General features: G+C 44.2%; 1 protein-coding gene across 1 annotated transcript in view; it reads right to left on the bottom strand.

Annotated features, from left to right (window-relative positions):
• Positions 1–7026: 7026 nt before the first annotated feature.
• LOC111981805 (GDNF family receptor alpha-4-like) overlaps positions 7027–22288 on the bottom strand; it is a 108344-nt gene continuing 93082 nt past the window's right edge. The window contains exons 2-8 of the mRNA XM_070449231.1: positions 17076–17351; positions 16664–16744; positions 15601–15946; positions 12905–13014; positions 9510–9644; positions 7503–7666; positions 7027–7170 (exon numbers count right to left, since the gene is read on the bottom strand). Of these exons, the coding sequence (XP_070305332.1) occupies positions 7030–7170; positions 7503–7666; positions 9510–9644; positions 12905–13014; positions 15601–15946; positions 16664–16744; positions 17076–17351 (1253 nt within the window). The 3' untranslated portion in view covers positions 7027–7029. The remainder of the gene's footprint in view (positions 7171–7502; positions 7667–9509; positions 9645–12904; positions 13015–15600; positions 15947–16663; positions 16745–17075; positions 17352–22288) is intronic.

Genomic DNA, 22288 nt, shown 5'->3' on the forward strand with positions numbered 1-22288 from the left:
CAACACCAAAACAAGCCACCTAAATATGATTCCCAATCAGAGACAACACAAAACACCTGCCTCTGATTAAGAACCATATTAGGCCAAACATAGAAACAGACAAACTAGACACACAACATAGAATGCCCACCCAGCTCACGTCCTGACCAACACTAAAACAAGTAAAACACACAAGAACTATGGTCAGAACGTGACAGTACCCCTCCTGAGGTGCGGACTCCGAACGCACCACCTAAAACTCTAGGGAGGGTCTGGGTGGGCATCTGTCCGCGGTGGTGGCTCCGGCGCTGGACGAGGATCCCACTCACCATTGTCTTTGTCCTCCTCCTTAGCGTCCTTTGAGTGGCGACCCTCGCCGCCGACCTTGGCCTAGGAACCTTCACAAAGGTCCCACTAGACTGAGGAAACTCCTCCGGACTGAGGGACAGCTCATGACAGAGAGGTAGCTTAATAAGACAGAGGGGCAGCTCCGGACTGGCGGGCAGCTCCGGACTGGCAGGCAGCTCATGACTGGCGGGCAGCTCATGACTGCGGGCAGCTCATGACTGGCGGGCAGCTCATGACTGGCGGGCAGCTCATGACTGGCGGGCAGCTCATGACTGGCGGGCAGCTCATGACTGGCGGGCGACTCTGGCGGCTCCTGACTGGCGGGCGGCTCTGGCGGCTCTGACTGGCGGGCGACTCTGGCGGCTCCTGACTGGCGGGCGCTCTGGCGGCTCCTGACTGGCGGCGGCTCTGGCGCTCCTGACTGGCGGGCGGCTCCTGGCGGCTCCTGATGGCGGGCGCTCTGGCGGCTCCTGACTGGCGGGCGGCTCTGGCGGCTCCTGACTGGCGGGGGCTCTGGCGGCTCCTGACTGCGGGCGGCTCTGGCGCTCCTGACTGACGGGCGGCTCTGCGGCTCCTGACTGACGGGCGGCTCTGGCGGCTCCTGACTGACGGCGGCTCTAGCGGCCTCCTGACTGACGGGCGGCTCGGGACAGACGGGCGGCTCTGACGGCCCGGGACAGACGGGCGGCTCTGACGGCCCGGGACAGACGGGCGGCTCTGACGGCCCGGGACAGAAGAGTGCGTGGAGGAGGAACAGAGTTCTGGAGACGCACAGGAAGCCTGGTGCGTGGTGTTGGCACTGGTGGTACTGGACTGGAGCGACGCACCACAGGGAGAGTGCGTGGAGGAGGAACAGAGTTCTGGAGACGCACAGGAAGCCTGGTGCGTGGTGTTGGCACTGGATATACCGGACCGTGAAGGCGTACTGGCTCCCTTGAGCACCGAGCCTGCCCAACCTTACCTGATGGAATGCTCCCCGTAGCCCGACCAGTGCGGGGAGGTGGAATAACCCGCACTGGGCTGTGCTGGCGAACCGGGGACACCATGTGTAAGGCTGGTGCCATGTACACCGGCCCGAGGAGACGCACTGGAGACCAGATGTGTTGAGCCGGCTTCATGACACCTGGCTCAATGCCCACTCTAGCCCGGCCGATACGTGGAGCTGGGATGTATCGCACCGGGCTATGCACCCGTACAGGAGACACCGTGCGCTCTCCCGCATAACACGGTGTTTGCCCGTACTCCCGCTCTCCACGGTAATCACACACCTCAGGGCGAGTACCCTGTATACTACGCCAAACCAACATCTCTCTCTCTTCGCTCTCCTCCAATATCACCAACAACTCATKGAATGTCTCATAATCTCCCATCCTTTCACTTTCCTCCAATCTGTCCAATAACTCCTCCACATTCTCCGACTCGTACCTCAATTTAGCCAACTGCTCCTTATGGTAAGCACGGGGAACTGGCTCAAGTCTCCCACTTGACCCAGCCACACTCCCATTGTGCCCCCCCAAAAWWTTTTTTMGGGGGAGCCTCTCGGGCTTCCAGCCACTCTGCCTTGCTAGCTCCTGCTGCTGCTGCTGCTTCCCGTAGCCACGCTGCTTGGTCCGAGTTTGGTGGGTGGTTCTGTAACGGTTTTCTTCCGTTGATGAAGGAGAGGACCAAAATGCAGCGCGGCTAGTGTTCAACATGTTTAATAAACAAAGAGACTATAACGTGAACACTATACAAAATAACAAACGTGAAAACCGAGACAGTCCTATCTGGTGCAGAACACAAAGACAGAAGACAACCACCCACAAACCCCAACACAAAACAAGCCACCTAAATATGATTCCCAATCAGAGACAACACAAAACACCTGCCTCTGATTGAGAACCATATTAGGCCAAACATAGAAACAGACAAACTAGACACACAACATAGAATGCCCACCCAGCTCACGTCCTGACCAACACTAAAACAAGTAAAACACACAAGAACTATGGTCAGAACGTGACAGACGCATACCTGGGAGTGCAGCCAAGTCCAGTGGTGTTCAACACCACACTTCCAATATTGCTATCAACCACATTCAGAATCATAGTCACACCATTGTTCTATTTTGTGGTGTGTTATGCATGCATGGCATGATACACCACAATGAAAGGTCAGCGTAATTATATTTGAGAGAGAGAGAGCGAGACCTTTTTTCTGTCATACAAATTCCATTTAATACAATTGTAGCCAGGTACCATTCGAGGTACGCCATGTGGACCGATTTCATGTTTCTCGCACAGAACTTTGTGTATGAAAATGTAAAGCTATCAGTCATGCGATGAGTTGAGTATAGTCGCACCAAACCAATGTATTCCTCTCACTGTATTCCACTCTCATACTGATTTCTGCAATCTGTTCCACATCAACAAAGTAGGCCTACGAATACAAACAGGGGTTTTCCCCATAAAATCCTTTTGAGTGATTTAACCACCGATACCCTTGGCAAAATCTCGCATTGACGTAAACACGGTATTCTTGACTTACAGTAGTAATACACACTGCCAACCCACTCCCCCATTTCCAACTCATTTTTCCTGGGAAGAACTAGCCACCAGACTGTTCTTTTTGAGAGGGAAATGGCTTGGATTCACCTGACTGTCTTTACCCCATAGCTACTTCACTCTTTTTATTTTCTAATCATAGCCCTCTCCAAGGCATCATTCTGTTCCATTATTGAAGTGTACAAAATGCTTAATTGTCATTCGTGTTCTTTGCATATTCTGTGCCCAATAAGACCTCAACTTTTGTACTTTAATTAATCAAGCTATTAATTGCGTCCAGACTAGACTCATATTGGTCCAATTAAGATTTTAAAAACGTTAACAAATACACACATTACTGTACTCCGTAAAAAGCTAAGGGATAGAAATCTGCTATGAACATCATAATCAAATTGTATTTGTCACATGCGCCAATACAACAGGTGTAGTAGACCTTACCGTGAAATGCTTACAAGCCCTTAACCGACAATGCAGTTCAAGAAAGAGTAAAGAAAATATTTACTAAATAAACTAAAGTAAAAAATTATAAAAAGTAACACATAAAATAACATTAACGAGGCTATATACAGGAGGTACCTGTACCGAGTCAATGTGCGGGGGGTACAGGTATAAGGGCAGAAGGCGAGACCCAAATACAGACACTGGAGGCAGATGGTAGAGCTCTGATATTTATTATAACAAAGGGAGTAGGCAAAGACAGGTCGGGGACAGGCAAGAGTTCATAAACCAGGTCAAAAACAGTACAAGGGGATAGGCAGGCTGGTAGTCAGAACAGGCAGAGTGGTCAGGCAGGCGGGTGCGGAGTCAGAACAGGCAAGAGTCGAAACCAGGGGGACTAGAAACAAACAGACTGGGAAAAATAGGAGCAAGAGAAACTGCTGGTTGAATTGGCAAACAAGACAAACTGGCACAGAGAGACAGGAAACACAGGGATATATACACCGGGGATAATAAGCGACACCTGGAGGCGGTGGAGACAATCACAAGGACAGGTGAATCAGATCAGGCTGTGACAACAGGTTTTATTTGAGGTAATTTGTACATGTAGTTATGGGTAAAGTGACTATGCATAGATAATAGACAGCACGTAGCAGCAGTGATAAAACAAATGGAAGGGGGGGGGTTCGGGTGGCGCCATATGATTAATTGTTCAGCAGTCTTATGGCTTGGGAGTAGAAGCTGTTGAGCCTTTTGGTCGTAGACTTGGTTCTCCGGTACCGCTTGCCGTGCGGTAGCAGAGAGTACAGTCTATGACTTGCGTGACTGGAGTCTTTGACAATTTTTTGGGCCTTCCTCTGACACCGCCAAGTATATAGGTCCTGGATGGCAGGAAGCTTGGCCCCAGTGATGTACTGGGCCGTACGCACTACCCTCTGTAGCTCCTTACAGCCGAGCAGTTGCTATCCTAGGTGTGGATGCAACCGGTCAGGATGAACTTTTTGAGGATCTGGGAACCAATGCCAAATCTTTTCGGTCTCCTAAAGGTGGAAAAGGTGTTGTCGTGCCTTCTTCACAACTCTCTTGGTGTGTTTGGACCATGATAGTTTGTTGGTGATGTGGACACCAACTACTTGAAACTCTCGACCCGCTCCACTACAGCCACGTCGATGTTAATGGGGGCCTGTTCGGGCCGCATTTTCCTGTAGTCCACGATCAGCTCCTTCGTCTTGCTTACATTGAGGGAGATGTTGTTGTGCTGGCACCACAGTGCCAGGTCTTTGACCTCCTCCCTATAGGCTGTCTCATCGTTGTCGATAATCAGGCCCATCACTGTTGTGTCGTCAGCAAACTTAATGGTGTTGGAGTCGTGTTTGGCCAAGCAGTCGTGGGTGAACAGGGAGTATAGGAGGGGACTAAGCATGCACCCATGAGGAGCCTCAGTGTTGAGGATGAGCATGGCAGACGTGTTGTTGCCTACCCTTACCACCTGGGACGGCCCGTCAAAAAGTATTGTTGGCACTATGGTGTTGAACGCTGAGCTGTAGTCAATGAACAGCATTCTCACATAGGTGTTCCTTTTGTCCAGGTGGGAATGGGCAGTGTGGAGTGCGATTGAGATTGTGTCATCTGTGGATCTATTGGGGCGGTATGCAAATTGGTGTGGGTCTAGGGTTTCCGGGATGATGGTGTTGATGTCAGCAATTATCAGCCTTTCGAGGCACTTCATGGCTACCGACGTGAGTGCTACGGGGGGGGGAAACATTTCAGCAGGTTACCTTCGCTTCCTTTGGCACAGGGACTATGGTGTTCTGCTTGAAAATTTTTATATTACAGACTGGGTCAGGGAGAGGTTGAAAATGTCAGGGAAGACACTTAGCAGGACGTGTACCAGGAGTCCGGCCACGTGACTTTGTGAATGTTGACCTGTTTAAAGGTCTTGCACACATCAGCTGAACATATTCAGTGTGTGCTAGCAAAATAGTCATGTAGCGTAGTATCCGTGTCATCTGACCACTTCTGTATTGAGCGAGTCACTGGTACTTCCTGATTTAGTTTTGGCTTGTAAGCAGGAATCAGGAGGATAAAATTATAGTCAGATTTGCCAAATGGAGGGCGAGGGAGAGCTTTGTATGTGTCTATGTGTGTGAAGTAAAGGTTGTCTAGAATTGAGGTAAAACATTATTTTAGTTTGCCTGCATTAAAGTCCCCGGCCACGAGGAGCGTCATTTCTGGATGAGCTTTTTCTTGTTTGCTTATGGCCTTATATAGCTCGTGGAGTGGGGTCTTAGTGCCAGGATTGGTGTGTGGTGGTAAATAGATGGCTACGAATACTATAGATGAGAACTCTCTTGGTAGATAGTGTGGTCTACAGCTTATCATGAGGTACTCCACCTCGAGACTTCTTTAATATTAGACATCACGCACCAGCTGTTATTGACAAATACACACACCCCCACCCCTCGTCTTAACAGACGTAGCTTATCTGTCCTGCCAATGCACAGTAAACCCAGCCAACTCTATATTATCCGTGTCATCAGAAACCCATTGAACATAGCATCATTCATGACCATCTTACCATGAGCAGGTCACATATGCACTCAGTACGTTTCACCCTTTCTACTGTACAAACTGTACTGTATTCTGCTATTGTCTCTGGTATTTTCTTTTCATATTATGCATTCCAGCATGGTTTCAGAAACTATGGTTGACGTGTATCGAGGGCAGCTCAGTACATTTCGGCTTGTCTTGGCTAGGCTCAGTAGTGTGAAAAGGGTTCAATATTGGCCAAAATGTTGAGACACAAGCCCTTATTCCTATATGGCATACTAATTCAGACACCCTTTGAGAAATGTCCATTTACACAATGAGGAAAAGAAGGCAGTCCTTCCACACAAACACAGAACAATGGTACTGTACACATAGAGAACATGTTTGCTCATAACTTAATTTTAACAAAGTTCTAGGAGAAGAAAGTGTTTTATACATGAACACTTAGCTAAGCATTAGCGAGAACAAATGAACTGGCGATGACAGCATGACAAAGAGCCCAATCTTCACTGCGTGCATGATAATCATTAGGTCAGAGCTATCCCACGTATTCTAAAGTTTCTACATCTCTTGCAGCCGACAGCACTTGGACTGATCAGAGTCAGGGTATTTGTCCAGAATGGCTGATTAAGCCGTAGCTCCATTGTCCATCTCTACCATTCCAGTATTGATCAGAAACATTGTTCTTACTTCAGTCAAGTCGAAGAGAGTGGTATTAAAGCCCTTATATCCGCAAGGGTCTTTTCCAATCAGTTTGTGCAGTTGAGTACGAAATAAAGACAGTTCACTAGAGTCCGTTTCTCGTGAGCTTTCCGTTATATATATATATAGATCTTAAAGAATAACCGTGTAGTTCCCGATGGCATTTTTAGAATTCAGTCCTGTGCTTGGATAGCTGGATGGTAGGTGAGTCCACACAAAAAGTACTTTCATCTTGACTCGAAGCGATAACAATGTACAAGTATACAGATTGGTTTCAATCTGTCTCAGTCTCTCCAAGTCGTACACCTAAGGGACTTGCAACTGAACCACTAACACAAAAAATAGGAAAAGAACTATGCTGTATATGTTCAGGAGACGGAGTAGCCTATATGCTAAAGACAAAAATGTATCCAGAATTTGTGAACAAATACTCCTGCTTTATGGGTGGTCCTTGGCAGTGCTTCCTAATTTAGTGACTATATAAGAGCAGAGGTAGGACCAAAAGGCCAGTAAAGGAAGTTGGAGGCAGTAGGCCAAGTGCGGGGGCAGAGTTTGGGAGCCCATCTGACGGGAGGGTAGAATCTCTCCACAATCGGTCGTTTCCGCTGGCCTAAGGGTGAGAAAGAGAAATCAATGTGACCAAAAACATTGTAGCCCCAAATGGTTAGCCTGAAACATAACAAAACTAGGTAGGTATTATTCAATGCCGAGGGCCAAAACTAAGCTATGCATTATCATTCAGAAATTTCAAAACAATGTGTCAAAGGTGATCGGGTGGGAGTCCTCTAAATATGCAACTATAACCTCCCTGAACTTAACTGGCAAAAGGTATCATCTCCTGGCAACTCTTTCTTTAGACGAAATGCTGTACAAACAACTGAAAAACTATTATATTACATTTTATCTCTGACCCTGATGAAACAATCAGCGAAACAATCACACCTGTGTTGGAATAATTGATTCCGGAATGTTCCGTGTGGTCTCCACAGTAGCAGGCAGAGGGTTGATGGCATGGCTCTCTCTGCCAGTGGCTGGGCTGAGGTGTCCCGATTTGCTGGACGTGGGCATCACGTCTGTCCCGCTCCCAAACGCCAGGAGGGCATTCCCTGTTTCACAAGATGAGAAAAGGCACAGTGTGAGAAGAGGAGACAATTAACCTGAGGCTCCCGAAATGGACCTGATACGTCTTAATGAATTTACAATCACGCCCACATTCAATTACTGCACAGGACTCATTCTGCATTCTGCCTGAGCGTCTCGGCTAGGACCAATTTGGATTTGCTCAGTGGAGAAGAAAAATACTTGGTATTCTCTTCATGTTTCCCCAACTGCACCTGCCTCTCCACATCCTCTCATTAGCTCACAGACTAGTGGCAAGTCTGAGACCTCGCTCTGTGTCCTTTTTTGTCATGGAGAGGAGAGGCCACAGGACAGGTTGCTATCTGATGGCACTAGATTTACCCGGGAGGAAGATAGCCCCTGTCTGTTTAAAGAGGTCAGATGAAAACACTGGAGCAAAGTCAATAATAAGGATGATTAATTATTAGAAAGGGCATGCGCAAGATTGGAATAGAAATGGATGACCGTCAGGGTGAGTGAGTCACCCGCAATGATGCATGAAGCTCCTCATCTTCTAAGATGGATCATGAACACATCACACATTTGCTTAAAACCATCAGAAGGTTAAACTAGCTTGTCTCCCAACATGAGATATTACACAATCATTACATGTAATAACATTACTATTACTGTGCTATTATGGGTAAGTCTGTAATCGACACAAATGGTCTCCATAAGGAACTTTATACAAGTTGCATATTATCAGCTAATATTTACATCAACTGTTGAAATGGGTATTTATGCATAAGCCAATAAGATGGAGGGGTGAATTAATAAATATGTTATTACTTTAGGTTAGCCCTGTGATTCTATTTCCTTTTCACTCAGGAAAGGCACTGAACATCCAGGTGGAATTACCAAGGATACGGCATGAAGGGGATGATTAATGAGAGAGAGAGAGGGGTGAAAGGGAGAGAGAGGAGCGAGAAAGCGAATGGAAGAGAGAGAGAAAAAAAAAGCACAAGATCATACTCTGACTGGTAATTTTCCCACAGAGGGGATAACTCTATTTAACACAATCGTTCACTGCTATTGAGCCTACAGGTAACTAACTGCTGTGGGACATATCTGCCTCATTGTATCAAATTTTCCCCTAGTCAAATGACTTCTCCTTGTGAGCCCAATTTGCTGTAGTCCTTTGGCACAGGTATTCAATGCAAATAGGCTAGGATGATCAAGGAGTAACATCATCCAATAAATAACATTTGGAAATAAGAGAAAAGCTGCATTCAATCCAACAGATAATTAGACAAATCAAATTATGCTTGGTTTCAATGGGAGCTCTGTGAAGGTTTTTTGTAGAATAATTGCAAAAGCATTGTTATGTAGACCAATTATTGTAATGGAAAACCAAAGTGTTGTTTTTGAGATGTTGGATAAATCATTCCTCAAAGGGAGACAGCATATGAGAGACATGACAAAAAACTAAAGGGCAAAATCCCCAGAACTCATGGAGTAAATCGTCCTGTATAATTTACCATTGGAATATACAGAACAATATTTTACAAAAATAGGGCATCTTGAGATACAAGAAGATGTTGCTCTTGTTCTTCTCCCCTATAAACCTGGGTAGTGTAAAATGCTCATTAGGGAATGCCATAGCAAAAGGTTTCCAATAGTTCAGATAGTACCTTGGGCCGTTTTCCTCCATTGTGTGCCTAGTGAACACAACCCTACACTAAGGCTATATCCCAAATGCCACCCTATTCCCTAAATAGTGCATTACTCTTGACCAGAGCCTTATGGAACCTAGTTAAAACTAGGCCATTTGGGATGCAGGCTAAGTCACTGGAGACTGCTTTTTGTGATGACTTGATGGGAGCCACTCACTGAGACAGACGTTGTTGGTGAAGTATTCCAGGAAATCGGAGCACTCTACTCTCTGGTTTCCACTGGCAGAGCAGGAGCACCATGGGGCCACGCTAGATGTGGAGTTATCCACATAGTTGGGAGTTATCGAACTGCCTGCAGAAACAATATGTTCTCAGTTTAGTATCAAATATTCATTGCCTCGAAAGACTCGTTGTTATAAGACTGTTATGTAACCTAAAACATTTATGAACCTTATTTGCAATTCACTGTTCAATCGCACAATGTGAGTGGGGATGTTATTTAAGAAATGAGCAAAAATGCAGCTATGAGTACAAGTGTGTTGAGGGTAATTCTTGCCAGCTGTCTGTTGCTCGTTTTTATGGAGTCAAAGACACTTTAATTTGCGCTTTCTTTGGAAGTGTTTATTGTGTGCCATTTCTCTCCCAAGTTTTGAAATGGAGAGTTTAAGTGCTTAATAAATACAGACCAGGAATGAAAATGCCAATTGTTTGTTTGTTTGCTGAAGGGCACCACAGGAAGCTCTTGAAATGTATTAGGTCGCTTGTGCTCTTTTTTCGAGAGCATTAAAGAAAAATGGCCAATCTTTGAGCGAGTGCATAAAACAAAGTCTACATTTCATCAAAGACACTTCTCAAAGCGTAATAACAGCCTTTACACTTCAGAGTCTGCCTTGAGGTCCTTATGTGTACGGCATATTAGGACATACAGTTGAAGTCGGAAGTTTACATACACTTAGGTTGGAGTCATTAAAACTCGTTTTTCAACCACTCCACAAATTTCTTGTTAACAAACTGTAGTTTCGGCAAGTCGGTTAGGACATCTACTTTGTGCATGACACAAGAATTTATCCAACAATTTTTTACAGACAGATTATTTCACTGTATCATAATTCCAGTGGGTCAGAAGTTTACATACACTAAGTTAACTGTGCATTTAAACAGCTTTGAAAATTCCAGAAAATTATGTCATGGCTTTAGAAGCTTCTGATAGGCTAATGGACATCATTAGAGTCAATTGGAGGTGTACCTGTGGATGTATTTCAAGGCCTAACTTCAAACTCAGTGCCTCTTTGCTTGACATCATGGAAATCAAAAGAAATCAGCCAAGACCTCAGAAAAAAATGTGTAGACCTCAACAAGTCTGGTTCATCCTTGGGAGCAATTTCCAAACGCCTGAAGGTACCACATTCATCTGTACAAACAATAGTACACAAGTATAAACATCATGGGACCACGCAGCCGTCATACCGCTCAGGAAGGAAACGCGTTCTGTCTCCTAGAGATGAACGTGCTTTGTTGCGAAAAGTGCAAATCAATCCCAGAACAACAGCAAAGGACCTTGTGAAGATGCTGTCTGAAACAGGTACAAAATTATCTATATCCACAGTAAAACGAGTCCTATATCGACATAAGCTGAAAGGCCACTTAGCAAGGAAGAAGCCACTGCTCCAAAACTAGCATAAAAAAGCCAGACTACGGTTTGCAATTGCACATGAGGATAAAGATCGTACTTTTTGGAGAAATGTCTTCTGGTCTGATGAAACAAAAATAGAACGGTTTGGCCATAATGGCCATCGTTATGTTTGGCGGAAAAAGGGGATGCTTGCAAGCTGAAGAATGCCATCCCAACCATGATGCACGGGGGTGGCAGCATCATGTTGTGGGGGTGCTTTGGTGCACTTCACAAAATACATGGCATCATGAGGCAGGAAAATTATGTGGATATATTGAAGCAACATCTCAAGACATCAGTCAGGAAGTTAAAGCTTGGTCGCAAATGGGTCTTCCAAAGTTGTGGCAAAATGGCTTAAGGAAAACAAAGTCAAGGTATTGGAGTGGCCATCACAAAGCCCTGACCTCAAACCTATAGACAATTTGTGGGCAAAACTGAAAAAGCGTGTGCGAGCAAGGACGCCTACAAACCTGATTCAGTTACACCATTTCTGTCAGGAGGAATGGGCCAAAATGCACCCAACTTATTGTGGGAAGCTTGTGGAAGGCTACCCAAAACATTTGACCCAAGTTAAACTATTTAAAGGCAATGCTACCAAATACTAATTGAGTGTATGTAAACTTCTGACCCACTGGGAATGTGATGAAATAAATTAAAGCTGAAATAAATCATTCTCTCTACTATTATTCTGACATTTCACATTCTTAAAATAAAGTGGTGATCCTAACTGACCTAAGAAAGATAATTTTTACTAGGAGTAAATGTCAGGAATTGTGAAAAACCAAGTTTAAATGTATTTGGCTAAGGTGTATGTAAACTTCCGACTTCAACTGTATATAGTATATACACTGAACAAACATTAGGAACACCTTCCTAATATTGAGCTGCCCCCCCCTCCCCTTTTTTCCTCAGAACAGCCTCAATTCGTTGGGACATGGACTCTACAAGGATGCTGGCCCATATTGACGCCAATGCTTCCCACAGTTGTGTCAAGTTGGCTGGATGTCCTTTGCGTGGTGGACCATTGTTGATACACGCGGGAAACTTGAGCGTGAAAAACTGCAGCGTTGCAGTTCTTGACACAAACCGGTGCGCCTGTCAAATACTGCAATACCCTGTACAAAGCCACTTCAATCTTTTGTCTTGCCCATTCACCCTCTGAATGGCACACATACACAAGCCATGTCTCAATTGTCTCAAGAATCAATTGTCTAAAAATCCTTCTTAAACCTGTCTCTTCCCCTTCATCTACACTGATTGAAGTGGCATTAATAAGTGATCATAGCGTTCACCTGGATTCACCTGGTCAGTCTATGTCGTGGAAAGCGCATGTTCTTAATGTTTTGTATACTCAGGGTACATACTGCTTTAAACCTCTACAAATAGGATCTACTCAAATCATACTCATTTATTTTAGGGCTACACTATTAAAGAAGCTAAATGTAGCATTTCCACCTCCATATGGCAAATACTTTCCTTGTGTGTACATACATCAGCATCTTTCAGTTTCATGATTGGTTCTCATCCGTAAGTTTGCAAACATAAATATCATAACCTCACACCCATGCAGCAGATGTTTTTGGGGTTATAATAAGATCAGAAAGTGCATAAACTATTTATGGATGTACTTTGAAACAATAAAGATATATATATACTATAGCTAAATTGTTACATGTAGCTCCTTTAAATAGTAACTTTAATTTCCCTCCAAATCAACTATTTCCTGACAATCTTTGTTTTTTTATTCATTAGTTTACCTTTTCCATCCTTCTCTCATTGCCCCTCTAACTGCTTTCTCCTTTTTCAGTCCACTGTAGGTTAGTTAAATTTGAAAAACTTCCTTTTCTCTCTTTATCGATTTACCCCCTCTCTCCTCCACTCATTTTGCTTTCTCAAATCCGTTCTCATTCTTAATTTGCTCTCTCAGGCTCTGTACCCACCTATCAGGCCTGTGTAGGCAAGTAGACAGGCTCCATAGTTCCCCTGCTTGCAGCTGTTGGCAGACGACTCGGCTGGTTGGCAGTCGTACTGGAACTGAGCCAGACGGGACCTACACAGATCCAATACAACTAGCACTGTTTAGTAGTGAGCAAGGGCCGGACACAAATTACAATGATGGTAAAAAATATTAATGTTTTATGCAATGGTTTTCACTGGTGGATGATAGGGTTGTGCTATGAATTTGGTACCGCACTAGTAAACTCAGCAAAAAAGTCCCTTTTTCAGGACCCTATCTTTCAAAGATCATTTGTAAAAATCCAAATAACTTCACAATGAAGATCTGTGAAGGGTTTAAATTAATGATAAACAATTAATGAACATGCACCTGTGGAACGGTTGTTAAGACACAAACAGCTTACAAGACGGTAGGCAATTAAGGTCACAGTTATGAAAACTAAAGACACTAAAGAAGCCTTTCTACGGACTCTGAAAAACACCAAAAGAAAGAAGCCCAGGGTCCCTGCTCATCTGCGTGAATGTGCCTTAGGCATGCTGCAAGGAGGCATGACAACACCTGCACAGGATCGGTACGTCTGAACATCACACCTGCGGGACAGGTACAGGATGGCAACAACAACTGCCCGAGTTACATCAGGAATGCACAATCCCTCCATCAGTGCTCAGACTCTCAGCCTATTGCGGACAAAGGTTGGACTGAGGGCTTGTAGGCCTGTTGTAAGGCAGGTCCTCACCAGACATCACCGGCAACAACGTCGCCTACGGGCACAAACCCACCGACGCTGGACCAGACAGGACTGGCAAAAAGTGCTCTTCACTGATGAGTCGCGGTTTTGTCTCACCAGGGGTGATGGTCGGATTGGCGTTTATCGTCAAAGGAATGAGCGTTACACCGAGGCCTGTACTCTGGAACGGGATCGATTTGGAGGTGGAGGGTCCGTCGGTGTGGGCGGTGTGTCACAGCATCATCGGACTGAGCTTGTGGTCATTGCAGGCAATCTCAACGCTATGCGTTACAGGGAAGACATCCTCCTCCCTCATGTGGTAACCTTCCTGCAGGTTCATCCTGACATGCCCCTCTAGCATGACAATGCCACCAGCCATACTGCTCGTTCTGTGATTTCCTGCAAGACAGGAATGTCAGTGTTCTGCCATGGCCAGCAAAGAGCCCGGATCTCAATCCCATTGAGCATGTCTGGGACCTGTTGGATCGGAGGGTGAGGGCTAGGGCCATTCCCCCCCAGAAATGTCTGGCAACTTGCAGGTGCCTTAGTGGAAGAGTGGGGTAACATCTCACAGCAAGAACTGGCAAATCTGGTGCAGTCCACGAGGAGGAGATGCACTGCAGTAGCTCACAGATTACTGCACCTGTACATAGCCCATCTATAATTTTGCCCAAACAACTACCTCTTCCCCTACTGCATTTATTTTGCACCCCATTATTTTCTATTTCTACTTTGCACATTCTTCCACTGCAAATCTACCATTCCAGTGTTTTACTTGCTATATTGTATTTACCTCACCACCATGGACTTTTTTGCCTTTACCTCCCTTATCTCACCTCATTTGCTCACATTGTATATAGACTTATTTTTCTACTGTATTATTGACTGTATGTTTTGTTTATTCCATGTGTAACTCTGTTGTTGTATGTGTCGAATTGCTATGCTTTATCTTGGCCAGGTCGCAAATGAGAACTTGTTCTCAACTAGCATACCTGGTTAAATAAAGGTGAAATAAAAAATGTATTAATTAAAATGCAGCTGGTGGCCACACCAGATACTGACTTACTTTTGATTTTTAACCCCCCCCCCCCCCCCTTTGTTCAGGGACACATTATTACATTTCTGTTAGTCACATGTCTGTGGAACTTGTTCAGTTTATTTCTCAGTTGTTGAATCTTATGTTCATACAAATATTTACACATGTTAAGTTTGCTGAAAATGAACACAGTTGACAGTTAGAAGACGTTTCTTTTTTGCTAAGTTTATGTGTAAGGCTATGTGGCATACTGCTGTGAGGGGCATTTGTTTATTTTATTTATTTCATTCCACAATCCAGAATCATTAGTACAGCCACAGAGCAGAAAAAGGGTGGGTAGAAATAATGGTCATGACAAGAGAACGCAATGAGCAATAACTTTAATCCATCTTACATTTTATCTGCGTAATATATTTAATGTGTTTATCCAGCAGACTCTCAGGGGTGTTCTAAACGATGTTGGACAGCTTGGGGGTAGAATATTGAACCACTGTTGATTGCTTGTTCGGTTTGTCTGACCTGATACAGATGTGGTTCCCAAATAATCAGTCACGACCCCACCACTGGTGGGTCACAGCTGGTACTGTCTGGGTCATGAGACTCATGACTAAAGACTGGGTTGAAGCATTGGTTTGTTGAGTTGGTGGTTCACAATAAATATGAACAACAGTTTTTCGGTAAAAGCGAAAATACATTTGGGAGCCAGTGTTATACGTCTTACACTGAGTGTACAAGGCTGTGAGAGATGAGCTGGCAGAGATCAACCTCTCTGGGAGCGAGTCACAATATGTTGCCAAAAACAGAAAGAAGTGGTAGTAGCTCATTGTGGCCTATGTCCCAAAAGAGAAAAGTAAGTAAATAGGTGCAGTACATTACACATTAACAGTATGTTGTGTTATTAGAGCTTCTAACTCACCTGCACACATAGTCACCCTTGCACATACTCATCTCTATGAGGCAGCTGGGTTTGTCTGAGCCCTCATAGGAGCAGCCGGGAACAATGGTTTGCCTGCGTCGCTCGGCGCACGCCATGTCCGTGCAAGGGCAGAAAAGCAGCTCATGTGTGTAGGCTGGAGGGACGCGATCAAAGAACCGGCGTAGGGCCTTGTTACACTTGGCCTTGTTGCAGAGGCCTGACTTGGCCAAGGGTTTGATGCAGGCAGATACGTACTCTGTGCGGAGCTTCTGGCACAGGTCGTCAACGTTACACGCCTTGGCTGCGTCCAGGCAACGGTTCACCGTCGCCACGTTGGCCTCAGAGTCTGTTGGCGCAAGGAATAGGAGGAACTAGGAATCAGTATCATAGAATAAGAGAATGAGCAAGCAAAACATTTTTGGTAAATGCTATATCACCTATCAGTGTTACATGTTGAAACAATACAGATAGATAATCAGGTTCCTCTCTTGCTCTAAGGTTAGTGGTATTTTTTGTTTGAATGCATTGGATTCTTTCCTCTGAGGAGGCACACCGTCATACTGTAGTCCTAACCTCTTCAAATAACCAAACAAATATGTAAGTTATGGGTAGATATATTCGATGGTTCGAGCCTATTTAGAACATTCAATCCTAATTTGAATTTCCAAAGCATGAAACAATAATCTCATTATAAGTGAATCAACACATTCAGACATACATCAGTCTTGAGGGGAAATTGCCATTTAAAAGTAGGAAACGTCTTGAGAAACCTAAATAATTATTTACGGGTATTCATTGTTCCTCTGTACTTCTCTTCCTGCAAATGGAATGTTAAATCAGATGTGAATGAGATGCTTGGAAGCAAAACATCACATTTTTTATAATGCTAATTGTAGTCATTTTTAACTGTGCCTCCAGGATACAATGTGGGTTATTCTATGCCTAAGGCTGCCCTCCAGGGTGACCTAAAAGATACAAGATGGGTTATTTTCAACATGAAACCTCTGGGTCATGGTCAAAAGGTTGCGGTAAGATCAAAATAAACCGAGGTCCATGTACTTACCAGCCGTGATGGAGGCCAGACGAACGGAGTTGTAGTCTCTCTCCGCGGTTTCGTAAGGGTAACTCTCCACCAGGTTGAGTCCTGAAGGGATACGGAATGACACATATGACACAGTAATGACACTATCCCTTTGGAGCTAATGAACAGGACTTGCACATTGTTCATTTCCTGTGGTTGTTTATTATGACTCCTGCAGGTTAATACAGCAAATACTCCCCCTCTCCAAGGACCTTCGGTAATTTGTTACACGGTGACGCCAGGTGTGGTGACTGATGACTGACTGTGTGCCAGGCATCATGACTAAGCCGCATCAGCCAGATTGTGTTGTGGGTAGAGAGTTAAATCTGTAACCTGTGTTACATAAATGGACTTGGCCGCCATCCGATACAAATGACAGAGCCAAGTTGCTCACCGTGTATGACAGACTGATGGAGACTCCAGTAGATGCTGAGGCAGTTCTTCTCCTTCTTCATGCCCCGTTTGCACTGGCAGCCGTGCAGGGGGCTGGAAATCAGGGCTGAGACAGCGTTGGCGCAATGGCTCCGGGCCCCGGGGCCCAGCTTCATGCTGCCGTCGCCCGCCACGCACTGACGCAGGGTCCGCAGACGTGGGCTGCAGGTCTCGTCGCTGGAGCATGAGTCCCCCGCCACCAGACAGTCTCTGCCTGTGGACAGGACCTCATGCAGGGCTACAGGACAGAGAAAGGGATGGGGAGGGTGGTGGAGAGAAAAGAAGAGGAGAAAGCAGGGAGTGGAGAACAATTATGATGTGCTTTATAGATATGGGAAGAATAGGACTTGACCTGAACACAAAGACTCATCTAATGTTCAGTGCCGGTTCATAATGATACACATTGCGTATACAGGTTATTTCAGGTCACGGTTTCAATTTTGGAAACCTAATTTCTCATTATGCAGATCACCCAACCCATCACCTAAACCACTTGTATAATCCAATGAAATGAAAAGCATGAGGCTTGTGAAAACATCTGATGAAATGTAGAAAATTTGACTACAGGCTATCTGTTGGTTTCTGTTGGTCTATTACACCAGAGCCCATTCTCTGTCCTAAAAGATGTTTGAGGCTGAATTGTGTCACTGGCCTACACACAATATCCCATAATGTCAAAGTGGAATTATGTTTTTAGAAATTTTAACAAATTAATTAGAAACGAAAAGCTGAAATGTCTTGAGTCAATAAGTATTCAACCCCTTTGATATGGCAAGCCTAAATAATTTCAGGAGTAAAAATGTACTTAACAAGTCAAATAATAAGTGGCATGGACTCACTGTGTGGAATAATTGTATTTAACATGGTATTTGAATGACTACCTCATCCCTGTACCCTACACATACACATCTGTAAGGTCCCTCAGTTGAGCAGTGTTTTCAAAACACAGATTCAACCAGAAAGACCAGGGAGGTTTTCCAATGCCTCGGGCAACTATTGGTAGATAGTCACCAATGGTGACTTTAAAAAACAGTTTGAGTTTAATGGCTGTGATAAGAGAAAACTGAGGATGGATCAACAGCATTGTAGTTACCCTACACAATACTAATCTAAATGACAGAGTGAAAAGGAGGAAGCCTGTACAGAACTAAACAATATTCCAAAACTTGCACCTATTTGCTATTTAAAAAAAGGAAATAAATTAACTTTATGTCCTCAATACAAAGTGTTATGTTTGGGCCAAACACAACACATCACTGAGTACCACTCTTCATATTTTCAAGCATGGTGGTGGCTGCATCATATCATGGGCATGCTTGTCATCGTCAAGGACTAGGACTTTTTGAGGGATAAAAATAAACGGAATCGAGTTAAGCACAGATGAAATCCTGGAGGAAAATCTGGTGCAGTCTGCTTTCCAATAGACTCTGGGAGACAAATTCACCTTTCAGCAGGACAATAACCTAAAACACAACGTCAAATATACACTGGAGTTGCTTACCAAGACAGCATTGAATGTTTGAGTGGCCTAGTTACAGTTTTGACTTCAATCTTGAAAATGACTGTCTATCAATGATCAACAATCAGAGACAGAGTCTGAAGAATAAAAATAAAAATACTAACATGTACAATCCAGGTGTGCAAAGCTCTTAAAGACATACCCAGAAAGACTCTCAGCCCTAATCACATCCAAAGGTGATTCTACAAATGTATTGACTAGGGGTGTGAATACTTATGTAAATTTGATATTTCTGTACTTAATTTAAAACATTTGCCAAAATTCCAAAAACACATTTTCACTTTTTCATTATGGGTTATTGTGTGTAAATGGGTGAGATATTTAACACATTTTCAATTCAGGCTGTAGCACAAATGTGGAATAAGTTAAGGGGTCATCAGGCTAGGCCCCTTTTTTCTCCACTTCCTGTCTGAATGACGTGCCCAAAGTAAACTGCCTGTTACTCAGGCCCTGAAGCCAGGATAGGCATATAATTGCTGTCATTGGAAGGGAAACACTTTGACGGTTGTAGAAATGTTAAAATAATGTAGGGGAATATAACACAATAGATATGGCAGGAGAAAATCCAAAGAAAAACCAACAAGAATAAAAAAAAATTGGACAGAGACCATGCTCTTCCAATGGCCAATGCACTCAATTTTAGCTCCCAGGATGCAATTACTATGGCTTCCACTTGGTGTCAGCAGTCTATGTTCAAGGTTTCAGGCTTGTAACTTGATTAACGAATAAGAAGCAACAGTTTTTGTACAAGGACACCGGCTTGGAAATCCATGTTTGTGCGCGCCAAGAAGAACCTGCTAAATTCGGTTTCCTATTGAACATACTATAATATTTCTTACGGAAAGAAGTATCTGAGTAGTAAATAGAAACGCATTTTGACTTGTTGAAACAAAGTTTAGGGGTAGATTTTCAGACTCCTTTCTTTGCATGGTGAACGAGTGGATTACTCAAATGGATGGCGCCAACTAAACTGACTTTTTGGGATATAAAGGATTCTAACACGACACTACATGTTATAGCTGGGACCCTTTGGATGACAAATCAGAGGAAGATTTTCAAAAAGTACAGTATATCACAAAAGTGAATACACCCCTCACATTTTTGTAAATATTTGAGTATATCTTTTCATGTGACAACACTGAAGAAATGACACTTTGCTACAATGTAAAGTAGTGAGTGTACAGCTTGTATAACAGTGTAAATTTGCTGTCCCCTCAAAATAACTCAACACACAGCCATTAACTCTAACGGCCTCTACCCCGGGTCCGCGGATCACCCACCCCCCCCCAACACTGATTGCAATAGCTAGCATAGCTTCAAAGTAGATAGTAGCATTAAATTCAATTTAAATCACAAGTCCAAGACACCGAGATGAAAAGATACAGATTTGTGATAAAGCCACCATTTCAGATTTTTAAAATGTTTTACAGGGAAGACAAATATGTAAATCTATTAGCTAAACACGTTAGCAAAATACACCACTTTTCTAACTCCATCAGTTTCTTACTCCTTCAGGTGCTATCACCAATTCGGCTAAACTAAGATATGATAGCCACTAACCAAGAAAAAACCTCTTCAGATGACAGTTGATAAATATTTATGGTATAGGAAGGTTTTGTTAGAAAAAAGTGCATATTTCAGGTAGAAATCACAGTTTACAATTGCACCGACATCACAAATCGACTAGAATTACTAGATAGAGCAACGTGTATGACCAATTTACTCATGATAAAACATTTCATAAAAATAGACAAAGCATAGCAATGAAAGCCAAAAACGATATAAATTAAACGGATATAACGCACTAAACGGATATAAATTGCTATAAAACGGTTCAAATTAACTACATTATTGATGTTTTTAACAACTATATCGAGTAAAAACATGACAGACAAATATTATGGTTAAACAACGATTTGGAATGAGGCAAGTCCGATGTCCTTCACGCTTCAGGCGCGCGACGAGAAAGGGAGGTACCTCCACGTTTTGTGGTTTATAATGGCTGGGATTAGTGCAATGATTCCATTCAAAACGTGATGAGTACAGACACCCAGAGGAAGACGTAGGCAGTGTCGGTTTCTTCATAGCATTGACTGTCGCCTTAAAAACAGACTCCAGATCAGGGGTAAAAATTTCTGAAATCTGACCCTGTCATGAAAAGTGCTGTAGATTTTGTTCTGTACCACTCAGAGACAAAATTCCAACGGCTATAAGAAACTAGAAAGTGTTTTCTATCACTAATAATCAATAATATGCATATTGTCCGATCAAGAATTTAGCACGAGGCAGTTTAATTTGGAGACAACAAATATGCTAATGCGGAACAGCACCCCCTATAGTTTCCGAAGTTTGTCAAACGCTGGCAACAAAAGTGAGTACACCCCTAAGTGAAAATGTCCAAATTGGGCCCAATTAGCCATTTTCCCTCCCCGGTGTCATGTGACTCGTTAGTGTTACAACGTCTCAGGTGTGAATGGGGAGCAGGTGTGTTAAATTTGATATCATCGCTCTCACACTCCCTCATACTGACTGGTCACTGGAAGTTCAACATGGCACCTCATGGCAAAGAACTCTGAGGATCTGAAAAAAAGGATTGTTGCTCTACATAAAGATGGCCTGGGCTATAAGAAGATTGCCAAGACCCTGAAACTGAGCTGCAGCACGGTAGCCAAGACCATACAGCGGTTTAACTGGACAGGTTCCACTCAGAACAGGCCTCGCCATGGTCGACCAAAGAAGMTGAGTGCACGTGCTCAGCYTCATATCCAGAGGTWGTCTTTGGGAAATAGARGTATGAMTGCTGCCAGCATTGCTGCAGAGGTTGAAGGGGTGGGGGGTCAGCCTGTCAGTGCTCAGACCATACGCCGTACACWMRATCAAATTGGTCTGCATGGCTGTCGTCCCAGAAGGAAGCCTCTTCTAAAGATGATGCACAAGAAAGCCCGCAAACAGTTTGCTGAAGACAAGCAGACTAAGGACATGGATTACTGGAACCATGTCCTGTGGTCTGATGAGACCAAGATAAACTTATTTGGTTCAGATGGTGTCAAYCYTGTGTGGCGGCAACCAGGTGAGGAGTWCAAAGACAAGTGTGTCTTGCCTACAGTCAAGCATGGTGGTGSGAGTGTCATGGTCTGGGGCTGCATGAGTGSTGCCGGCKCTGGGGAGCTACAGTTCATTGAGGAAACCATGAATGCCAACATGTACTGTGACATACTGAAGCAGAGCATGATCCCCTCCCTTCGGAGACTGGGCCGCAGGGCAGTATTCCAACATGATAACGACCCCAAACKCACCTCCAAGACGACCACTGCCTTGCTAAAGAAGCTGAGGGTAAAGGTGATGGACTGGCCAAGCATGTCTCCAGACCTAAACCCTATTGAGCATCTGTGGGGCATCCTCAAACGGAAGGTGGAGGAGTGCAAGGTCTCTAACATCCACCAGCTCCGTGATGTCGTCATGGAGGAGTGGAAGAGGACTCCAGTGGCAACCTGTGAAGCTCTGGTGAACTCCATGCCCAAGAGGGTTAAGGCAGTGCTGGAAAATGATGGTGGCCACACAAAATATTGACACTTTGGGCCCAATTTGGACATTTGCACTTAGGGGTGTACTCACTTTTGTTGCCAGCGGTTTAGACATTAATGGCTGTGTGTTGA

The sequence above is a fragment of the Salvelinus sp. IW2-2015 genome, linkage group LG20, assembly GCF_002910315.2.
Source record: "Salvelinus sp. IW2-2015 linkage group LG20, ASM291031v2, whole genome shotgun sequence".
NCBI classification, from domain to species: Eukaryota; Metazoa; Chordata; class Actinopteri; order Salmoniformes; family Salmonidae; genus Salvelinus; species Salvelinus sp. IW2-2015.